The 12,370-nt window shown below is 32.9% G+C and overlaps 1 protein-coding gene across 1 annotated transcript in view; it reads left to right on the top strand.

Moving 5' to 3' along the window:
* The window catches only part of LOC137618434 (protein O-mannosyl-transferase tmtc2-like), a 54,054-nt gene extending 47,529 nt beyond the window's left edge, over positions 1-6,525 (top strand). The window contains exons 7-8 of the mRNA XM_068348600.1: positions 2,757-2,935; positions 4,396-6,525. Of these exons, the coding sequence (XP_068204701.1) occupies positions 2,757-2,935; positions 4,396-4,563 (347 nt within the window). The 3' untranslated portion in view covers positions 4,564-6,525. The remainder of the gene's footprint in view (positions 1-2,756; positions 2,936-4,395) is intronic.
* Positions 6,526-12,370: the final 5,845 nt, after the last annotated feature.

Below are 12,370 nucleotides of genomic sequence, written 5' to 3' on the forward strand. Positions count from 1 at the left end.
TGTATAAAAGATGATGTCTTTTTTATATGAACAACAATGTCAACAAGTCGAGATTGAAAAAAAAAAATATTTCTACTGGCTTTGTGCGTGTTTATATACAGTATGTATTTTGATAGCCAATTTCAAAATGTATCGCACTGGTTGGTTAGAATATAATTTCACTCCGATCAATATACGAACAGGAAATAAAGCTAATATTTTTTTTTTTTTTTGGGGGGGGGGGGGTTTCTCTGGTCCCAGGCAGATTAGGTTGAAGCAAGTACTAAGTAATACACCAAAATATATGAGCCGTCATAAGTTTCATCTACCTCGAGCAAACATATTTCCTTTGAATTTAGGTATATTTTACTGGAGCTGACCAGACCCATATGCAAAACCGTATCAGGATATTTTAGTAGTTTTAACCTTGACTGAAATATATTTATATCGCCCCTTAATTCCTTTTTTATAACTTATATATGCATTCTTAGTAATCACAATCCTCTCTCGACATTCTCGACTTTCTATTGTCGTTCCATGCAGTTAATGGGAGTAATTACTGCAGCACAATTTGATCACTAAACACATGATCTGAGAATACATAACTAATTCATATATATATACATACATATAATATACATATATAAGATATATATATATATATATATATATATATATATATATATATATATATATATATATATATATATATATGTGTGTGTGTGTGTGTGCGCGCGCGTGCGTGTGCAAAGTTGAAGAATGCCTTGTTAGCTTTAGCAAAATGTATATAAATTCAATAGATATATGTATTATGAGGAGAACTAAACTTAAGTATGTCTTTGTAGCATGGTGTAAAAACAAGTACTAAAGTAGGCAAGTTGAAAAACTTTAGGTCATCATAGTTATAAAAGTGCACATACAGCAGATTAAAAATATATAACTTATATGCACATATAACTGATATATATATATATATATATATATATATATATATATATATATATATATATATATATATGTACATATATTTTTTTTACCTACTTATACATAAAGAATATAATGTACTATTACGATATTCTTATGCTAAAATCATTGGTTAAAGTAATCTGAATTATTAAGAAAACAAATTAAAGAAATGGTTAAGGTAAAGATTATCAGAAACAATGAAATTTAATGCCTTTGCTTAGAGACATAGAAACATCTTTGACACCAATAATGGCCATCTTATATAAGATGAAAATAAACAATACTTTACTTGAGGATTTTGATAAACATAGCAACAAAGTAGTAAGTTCTTAACCAGTGAAAGCTTAGAATACCCAACAGCAAGTAAATATTTCTAAGAACACATTAATACTCCTAAACCTTGGGACCCCGAAGCTACACACACAACGCTCGACAATAGACTTGGATATAGTCAGATGACGAAGCTCAGAGCTAAGTTCTCCTCTTCTGTTTTATACAGTCCTGGAGGTAACAGCACACACGATCAGAAAAGACTCTTGATAGTAATAGGACGGTAAAATTGAGTGGCATGATCCCAAAAGCTTTCTTCTTTCTGTTCTATATAATAGTACGCACTTTCAGTTGTATATACAAAAAATAAAACATGGTAGATAAATTTAATGTCGTCAAAAATATGAATCTAAACATTTAAGGTGTTCGTGATATCAAAGCAAAATATTTCCCAAACGATAAAAAAAAAATATTCATATTCATTTGAAAAGAAGATATTTTTTCAAAATAATTAAATCCATAATTTACTATAAATCTTTACTAAAAATATCCTTGCTATGAATAAGGTGGTATGTGGCTCCAACAAAACAGCAAACAATATTTCATATTAAACCACAACCTCATATTTACCACAGAGAAATTTAGCGATACAACAGTTAGTTTTAGTAACAGATATGGTATACTTCTTATTTAGGCAATTACAACCCAAAGTGCAATAACTATATCTACTTGGAGTGAACGTGTCTGGTACATTCAAGTTTCTATATCTGAAAACTCGTTTTGTTAAATAAAAGGTCTCATAGGCTCTGACTAATTAAACCAGTGTAGGGGTATGCTCTAAATTTTCCTTTATATTCTCAAACTATCCTGGATTTTTACTAATACTAACACGTTTCTGCCATTATTGTAGTTGGTTTATGATATCTTATTAGGTTACTAATGGTCATACCAATGGTCATTGCATCATAGTAATCAGTATAATTATAGCACACACACAAACAAGATGGCTGCCTATATTTGGTCTAGAAACCGCTGTCGAAAATCAGACCACTATCCAAGCTCAGCATTTCCAAAACCATATTCGGATTATGACTAAAATATAGCCTCTGAACTCCAATATATTTCTAATGTGCCAGTCTAATTTTCACACGGTTCTACTGAAATGAAAACTTACTAATTAGAATTAAGGTTCAAAATCATCATTATAAAGGAAAATTGCTTACTATCCTACGGATACGTTACATCATCTAGAATTAGGATTTTTATCAAAATTTTCTATTCTTAGTTTTAAACGACAAATTTATATTATGTAATTTTCTACAATTATTTTTATATGATATATATTATAATAAAAATTCATCAAGTATGTTTAAGATTTCCAAAACATCTAACTACTCTTAATAACAAAAATATAATTACAGCAATTTTACTTTATTTATTTGCAAATGAAAATCTTTACATGGTACCGTTTAGATTTGGATGTAATTTTTTTTTATGTTATCTCTACCTGATGGACTCATACTTTGCTCTTTTACCAACAGCTCAATTACTCTTGGAACAAGAGCGCTTGGAAGAAGCTGTGGAAGCCTGGCTGAAGGTGGTTCTCTTGGATTCCCAAGACCATACGGCGGCCTTCAATGCTGCCACTGCCTTACGTCTAGCTGGCAAAAACCAACTTGCAGAAACATTTTACAGGAGAGCTGTCAAGTTACAGCCAAAGGTAACAATACTAATGATATAGTGAAAAGACCAGCTGAATGTCGAGAAAATGTAGGGACGTAAAGTAAGAAAACAAAGAAATGTACAAGAATATAAACGTATTTACAGGTAATAGAACAGGTTTTGATATCTCTCTCTTAGCGGGAAATTAATTAGATCATTTTCTTTCACACCGTTATCCCTACATTCAGGGATTGCAAGATTGCAAGGCAGCAGCTGTCCTTTTAGTCGCTTTCTACGGTGCTAGTATTCTGTATTCTTACACCCCTACCACAGGGATAAGATGATTAATTTGACAGTAACTTGAGCTAAATCAAATACACAGTTCGTAGGATACCCAATTACTTTTGTTGCAAAATGTCACAAAAAGTACGACTCGCGTATGATTTAAGGCTCTTATTACATGAAATATTTTATATGCCCTAGTCTCCATTATGAAATAGCACAGATACTCTAGGGTAAGAAGTCAATATTACAAGTTTAGGGCAAGAAGTCAATATTACAAGTTTGGTGGCAATGGCTTTATAAATAAATACCGCATGCATCCATTATAAGCTGGTTATCTTCGAAACAATAATCGCAACACCAAAGTAAGTTACAATCTGAAATAATAACGATTGAATGATGACCGATATAGTTGACATAATTTGATTCTATGCTCTTCGATAACATCAAAAGAATCTGCATTAATGGTTTCATTAAACTAGTAAATTAACAAGTGCATTGGTTTAAAATTATCTGATATAAATGACATATAAAAGCTTTTGGAGTTATCAGACTATAAGATCTAAATAAAATACTAAATGCATTTTGTTACACGTTTGTTAATGATATAAATAAAATTCACCTGTATATATATATATATATATATATATATATATATATATATATATATATATATATATATATATATATATATATATATACACATATATAATATGTTTACATGTATCCCTACATTCACAAATATATAGATAATAACAACTATATATACACACACATTTTATATATATATATATATATATATATATATATATATATATATATATATATATATATATATATATATATATATGTTTACATGTAGCCCTACATACAAAGATATATTAATAATCACACTGTATATGTGTGTGTATATATATATATATATATATATATATATATATATATATATATATATAAATAAATTATATGCATACACAGGTATATATATAATATAAATATACATGTTTATATACACACACACTTGTTATATACCACTAATACGTATATCCACTAAAGATATTTCAGGGGTGTGTATGTTATCAATTAGTTTTTATGACAAATTCCTTTATTCTTAAGTTTCAATTGACCAAGGAATGAAAAAAAAACATGGCATATACAAGTTTCAAATTAAATTAAAGAAGTGAATGAAAGCGCCCACACACTCCGCTGATAAATCTATTTTCTCTCCCCGAACAGGATGTGGCCAGCCAACGCAACCTGGGTGCCATTTTACACCTAAATGGGAAGCTTGATGAAGCCAGGCGACACTATGAAGAAGCCTTAGCTCTCTCTCCTGGGGATCCCCAAACCACAATCAATCTCCAAAGGCTTCGAGCCCTTCTTGCCAAGAAGGGCATATCGTGAGATGTCTCTTATAACGTAAAAGATATTGCCGAAAAAAAGAAAGGTGATTGAATTTTCGACGCCAGCAACGCTGACTAGACATATACAGAGAACATGAGAAATATGAAAAGGATGGAAATATATGTTGATAAAGATATAAGTAAAATATACAATAATATTACTTGAAGAAAGATATTTCTATAACTGACGATTGGAAAGCTGATTTTTATAATAAATAAAAAGGTAACTTCTCAGGAGTCAGAAACTTCTGGAAGAACTAGTGATTCCTTGTTACATAATTTATTCAAAGATATGTAGTTTTACATTCTTCATTCCAATTCGTAATTAATCATTAGGATATATTTATCCTAGCAAGATAAAAAAATATTGCCTCACTACAAAGTTCAACTTTAGACTAATTTAATAGTTATGCCACGCCTATACACTGCAGTCGTCGGCCTTAATGAGGTAGTGAAATATTTTGATATCTGCACCTTTTAATCAACAGTAATAACTTCATCAACGAAACATACCGGTAATTCATGATCTATTATCACAATCGCGGACACTCTTGCTAATCAACAACCAAAGAAAATATCCTTTCTAAAAGTAAAGGACAGTTAACAGTCTCACACTATTCACAAAAAGCTGTACAGCAGAGCAACTAGAAATAGGACTTGCACTTTTTTTTATCAATCTCTCCGTTTCACTTGTAGTTCACAAAAAAAGGCTCTAAGACTAAATTCAAGACAAAGAGATGAAGGTGCTTACGTAGTTCGCAGCAAGTTGTGGAGTCAAACTAGAGAATAGTGCTAAATGACCTACTTTATCAATTTTCTCACTATTTTCTAACAAATATTTTTGCAAAAAAAATAATAAACTCAAAAACATTTAGTTTTCATTAGTGTTACCAGAGACTGCATTAAACAACTCTATGATGAACATGCAAAGTTATCGATCTGTTTTAAGTTATTTAAGAAAAATATACACCGAATCTTCGTACTAAGCTAAAAGAAAGAAACGTCAATTTTACCACTGTAACAGACTGGGCGTCTCAAGAAAAATTAGTAGAAAACGGTGGTTGAAAATACCTACTTACAGGATGCAAGAAAACCCTGGGAGAGAAAAAAAATATATTTTATGAATATCTTCCGGAATGAAAATACTTAAAATAAGGAGATTCAAATAACAATAATAATCATAACGATGACAGATGTTGTTAATGTGACATTTACAAATGATCCTGAGCACAAATCTAGAAAGTATCAACCAGCAATTTATCGATGAGGCTCGTATCTAAACAACAAGAAATATCTATTAGCGTGCATTGTTTGTAGCATGAAATGATTATTAGAACAATGTACGAACATGTATTTTTGTGGCAAGAGAGAAAAAATAACATGAATACCGTACCTGCATATCAGCTGAGAAAGCTTTATCTGCCCTATTTATTTTCCTAAAGAAATATAATTTCTTAAAAAAATTATTTTGTAAATAAATGAACCTTTATCATATTGAATTTATTTCATTTTAAAATTATATATATATAAAACTATATATATAGGAATTTACTCTAAGTCATAAACTATTATATATAATCATATTCACTATCTTTTTAATATACATAGTTATATATTTTCCTTTTTTAGTAGAATATGCAAACGGTACTTTTAACTTTTTGAAAGTGATATCTGCAATTTTTGTAAGGCCTATTGCCTTCGAAAGCGTTCACTAATTTCCATATTCTACATTCCATAAAAAAACAAGTAATCATCATAAAATGGCTTTTAAATTATCAGGTACTTGAATATTTTTCAGGGACACTTTTCCATCATCGTTTTATAAAGTTTGTTTGGTTTTAATTTCACACAAGATATACCAAGTGATTTTCACATTAATTTTCATGAAAGATTGCTCTCTCTCTCTCTCTCTCTCTCTCTCTCTCTCTCTCTCTCTCTCTCTCTCTCTCTCTCTCTCTCTCTCTCTCTCTCCAGGCCCATAACACTGGTATACATTTATAAGTAACACATTTCAAAGCTAGAAACAAACACACAATTGGCACAAGCTTTCATATATATGCACTTGCGTGTCAGCCCACGCATCATATACTTACATAATAATGGCGATACATATAACTATGCATAATATATACATATATATATATATATATATATATATATATATATATATATATATATATATATATATATATATATATATATATATATATATATATATATAGGTATCACAAATAAACATACATCCAAGTACATAGACAAAGCACATACATTATTAGTTATTCTCCAAAGCTAGGGGGCTATAACCAAGTTCTCTTCAACGAATACTTGTCACTTTCCCGAGGTTGAGGAGAGCAATCTGGTCATTCGCAGAGAACCTCGGTAATCTGGCCATTCGAAGCGAACCTAAGTGTAAAAGAAGTTTGTTTTTCCCCCGTAAACGAAGGACGACAGACAAGGGTCAATCAACCGACGGCTTTTACGAGTCTAATCCCAGAGAAACTTTTCTTCAAACACCATAAAGGAATCGGCTGATAACTTACAAAACTGTCGTCACTTAATATTTTCGTTTTTCTTTTATCCGAAACTTAATCTTCTGGGTTAGAAAGGGGTCGAGTTGGATATCAGAACTTTCCGTTTATCTTTCTTCAGAGAAATTGTGTTTTCAAGCACTTGACAAAAAAATATATTGATGAAATCAGCGTTTTGGCTTGATGGAATAACTGCTTACCGTTTGAAAACTATTTCTCTTGTCATTCTCCATTCCCTATCACTTCTAAACGAAGTGTAAGTGGAGAAGTGAAAATCGTTCCTGATTAATGTTTATTTTATGGTTTTCACTTTATACGTATTCAAATCATTACTTTATTTCACTGAACACATATTCTACCAATTACATATTACATACCTAAGAGAATTATTACCAAAGATTTCGTTGCAATTTATAATAGTATTTTGAATTTTACCAAAGACTCATCCCAATGATGTTACTAGAAAATAAAAATAGAAAAAAATAATATTTGCAAAGTTCTGAATTATTCTTCATGTATGCTCCAGTCAACGAAATTTTGTGAAACTGTCAATTAAAACATAAGGGAATATATCATATAGTCATAAGAATAAAGTACGGTACTTCCTTCTGACTAAAAAAAATCCTTCGTGTTACTAGTTTTAAAAGGCGAATCAACGTCACTTATGTTCTACGTCGTTAAGGTTGTATAAGGCTCATCATTAATATGCTAACTACTATGATCATCCCCATCCCATGAACCATCAAAGCTTTCACTGTCATTCATCGCGGTCACCTTATTATGTCGTTAACCGTCATAACAATCATCCCCACAGAAATTAACTGTGACGTTTTCATTGCTGTACCCATACTGTGTGGATGTGATTCCCTCTGTACATAAGTGTACTATAAACATAACCCACGTTAAACCCCATTATTACTACTGCAACGTATGTCGACTCAAGGTTCTAAGTATTCTAAACAGCAAAACGGCGACTTCTCTATTTAGATAAACTTTAGCTTCCCATAAAATGTGGAAGGTTTCTTCGGGCAGTGGAGAGTTACGAGAAGTATACGGATGGAGAGACTCGCACTCCCCGTACTTTAATAACCTAAGAAACCAATAGACAATCGCGTTTGCGGTTCATGTACCACTGTCGCACAATCATAACAGTAGAATATAATGGGAAACCATTTGCAAAAATCAATTTTTGCCTCTCATCCTCCTCTGGACAAAGAAATGTTCTCCAAGAAATAAATGGATATTGAAATCCTATGAGAGGACAAAACGTGCAATATTCCTTACAATCACGGGAAGAGGAAAAAGGTTTATAACACTGCAAATGCGATTGGTCGAAAAATGAACATCATAAAATCCTTCGCAGAACCCCAACAACCACCAAGTGTCAAATGAACGAAGGAAGAAGTTTCTTTGCAAGAATGACTGGTATACATGTGCACGAGTTACATGTTATTCAGACAACAAAAATTTTTCCTTCATTCACCATTTTCTCGTGATCATGTTATTTTCATCTTTCAACCATTTATTCGGATTTCCCCTGCCTTCTCCCGTCATTTCCTTGCTTCCCACACTTTCCATTGTGTATAATTTCTCGAGACGTATAAATGGCACGTGGCCGCTTCAAAAAATGAATAAAAAATAACCTAAGAAATTACCATTCCACGAATGTATGCATAATTAATAACTTTTTGCTCTCTCTCTCTCTCTCTCTCTCTCTCTCTCTCTCTCTCTCTCTCTCTCTCTCTCTCTCTCTCTCTCTCTCTCTCTCTCTCTCTCTGCATTACATTTTGCAGTGATGTACCACTACTCACACCCCAAAACCCATATCTTGCCCTTTCCTATCTGAAATGTGCCTATGCTTCTCGAAAAGAAAAAAACGAAAAAACCATGACTTTTACCTTATCTCGAACTTTCATGTGACTTTTTCCTGCTTCACTTCCGATGTGAAGAGATGATGATTGCTGATAAATCAAGAAAAGATAGATAAAGACGACCACTTGACATTATTTGGCAAAACTTTAGGGTGTCTCCGATACGGGAAACGTTCAAGAAAGAGAAATTTCGACATAATAGATCTACATACAGAGAACTTTTATTATTTCATAAAACAGATGAAATTTGTTACACTGCATCAAAGAAAACATTAATGGTAAGACTTAAGGAATTTGTATTTTACAAGAAAAAAAATAATGTTATACAATAAATACACCTCATAAAGATTTTTTCTTAATTATTGCTTTGTAACATAACTAGGTTAATAGCATGAAAGGACTGAAAAGTGGTCAGGTAATTTTTATCTTGTAATTTTTTTTCCAACGACCTATGTATTTTCACATTTTGATACTGTAAAGTATTTAAAGAATCATAAAACATGAAAGCCACTCTTAAGAGTAGTGCTACTCCATTTCAGAAGTCATTTGAATGACGATATAAGGCTATTGTGTAACTGTTCCTTTTACTTTTCTTCCATTCCTCACCTCTTTTTCTTTTATTTCTCCCATCGCCGTCGGCAATCAGTATTATGCCAATTGTATTACTCATTGATGTTTCAATCCAGATAAACCATGTGCCGAGAATAGTGATATGTTATCATCTATATCAAATATAATACGTGTTCATTACAAAATTGTTGTTTTAATAATCCCTTTATAAACCATTTAAATGTACGAGTAAACAACCATTTATAAAAGTGTGATGTGTGTATATACATTTCAAGCCTTGCTGAAGACTTGGGTAGCGATAACATTGCATTTTCGACCTTGGCTTAACCCTGAAAGGCCAAGAAATAAAGTGGAAACGAAGCAGAAAGTCGAAGCAGAAAGTCTCACCAAACAAAGAGGGAAGGTCTCTCAGGGCGAAGGTAACAAAGTACTAACAAGTCTTTCTGTATGAGTTTAAAAGTAAATGTTATGAAAGGACTGCTCTGGTCCAGTTTCTTGATAATAACAGTAAATGGTATTAGGGAATTGTGAGCAGCGGGTCAAAAAAGTGAAGTGCGATAGTAAAAGGAAAAATACGTTATTGACATTTTAATTTTCTTTATATTTTTTAATCCAATCACGTGTTGTGTGCTATGCATTAATGCATGCAGAAGCATAATAAAAGTTAAAAACAAAGTTTGACGACTGATATATCAATGGCCCGATTTAAGAGGAAATGGCACCACAGCAATTATAGTCATTAAAGTAGAGGACATTTCAACACCCTTAATTAATTTGAAAGAGTAACGTAAACTTTCGTTACATAAAAAGAATTACCAAAATACTACTTAAATTGTATCTTCCATATGATTACGTTCACATTAAATCTACTTACCAATACTAACTGATAAAACTTTCAATGAAAAATGGCTTCCTCTGAATATATATATATATATATATATATATATATATATATATATATATATATATATATATATGTGTGTGTGTGTGTGTATATACATATATATATGTATATATACATATATATATATATATATATATATATATATATATATATATATATCCCGATGTTAAACGTTAGCTATACAGTAAATGGAGACTGACGGTTGCCTTAGTTTCACTGGCCAACAAATAATATCAAGCCCTATTAGTAATGTGCAAGGTGATTATTAGGTGCCAACAGAGAGGCGAGGTAATTGAAATTACAGTTTATGCAACAGATAACGAGCTTATGTAAGAGCAGTTGAGAGTAAGAATGTAACAAAAATTCAAGCTTAAACAGGTTGTTCTAATATTAGTGTGTGAGACAGCAAGAGATAAAACAAAACAATAGCATTATATTGAATGAGCGTGTAAGAAACATGCAGTATATGCGCCCCCCCCCCTCTTAAAGAAATACGTGTGAAATGGGTCACCCTGCTTCAGAGAGGCGAACTGTAGGGCTGTCTCTTGCAAGAAATAACCAGGTTTTAGGCGATCAATAGAGATCTAGTCTTCTTTGCCACGAATGTTAATTAAGAAAGCTTTCAGTGTGCAACAGATTACAGGAAAGAGCCCGCGTAAAGGTGAGTAAGCAGTGGTTTGCTAGTGTCATTACGCAAGAAGACGTGTATTTCTGTGTGTAAATCTTTCAGTATTTGTTGCTTTGCTGGGGGCTTGTAAGTCTGGCGGCATGGAGTCAAGTTCCCACAATGTGATGTAGGCACTGGATATTGTCGAAGGATATTGCAGGCAAAGAAAAAATCAGCAGGGACGACTAACAGGTTGCCATACATCATTCTACCTGCCGAAACATTAAGGGCATAATTTTGAGTGGTCATAAATCCCAAAGGAACCCAGAGAAGCTGAGTAAACCAGTTGGAGTCATAGCAGCGGATTTCAAAGATGCTTTGCGGGTGCAATGAAAATGTTCAACCATTTCGTTGGCTGCAGTGTTATAGGCGGTTGTCTGATGTAGGATGATGCCCAGGAGATTTGCTAATGACGTCCACAATTGAAAGGTGAAAGTGGTACCCCTGTCTGAAATATGCTCAGGGATACCAAATCTCGCTTTCCACTGTGAGAGCCAGGCAAATGTACATGAGGCGGATGCTGCAGTTTGCATGGAAATGGCTTCAGGCCAACTAGTGGAGCGGTCAATGGACGGTAAACAGGAAATGATGTCCTCGTGATGTGGGTAAGGGACCTACTACGTCGACTTCAATTAGTTTTGAGTAGTTGTCCTCTTCATCAAGAGTGGAGACATTGATGGAGGTGTTGAAGGTGAAGTAGCTGTCCAGCAACCAACCATCACTCACCTCATAGAAAGGTTCCATTTTGCTAACCAAAGGTTAATATAATTCTCTCTGAAAACATAAGCAAACATCAGCCTTTAGCAAACACTCAAAATCATATACCCATGAACTATTTATTTGCAAGTTAAAAAAGAAGTACACCTTGGGATGTTCAAAAGTAAAGACGAGGTCAATTCCTATAAAACCCCTGGCCTATAAATATGAACCGAACTTGAACATTGGCATCACTCTACCCTTAACAATATGCATAATAATTAGTCTCTCATTTTCATTTGACAAAAGAAAGTTACAAACAATTGTAATTTTCAATCAAACGTTGTCTTTTGCTCAAGCTTGATACTCTCTTGCAGTTTCTGTAACCTTACCATCGTTATGAGCTAAGGAAAGGGGGGGGGGGGGGGGTTTAAGGTAGCCTATAGCTTTACCTGCTGAATCATCCCCACTCATTGCCCGGACCTCCCTGGTCCTAGGCTTGGGGGCTGATATCTATATATGGTCAGTCTCTAGGCAATCCAGCTAGGGCACTCCCACTGTCGTTTAAATCT

This window comes from Palaemon carinicauda, chromosome 24 (assembly GCF_036898095.1).
Source record: "Palaemon carinicauda isolate YSFRI2023 chromosome 24, ASM3689809v2, whole genome shotgun sequence".
Taxonomy (NCBI): Eukaryota; Metazoa; Arthropoda; class Malacostraca; order Decapoda; family Palaemonidae; genus Palaemon; species Palaemon carinicauda.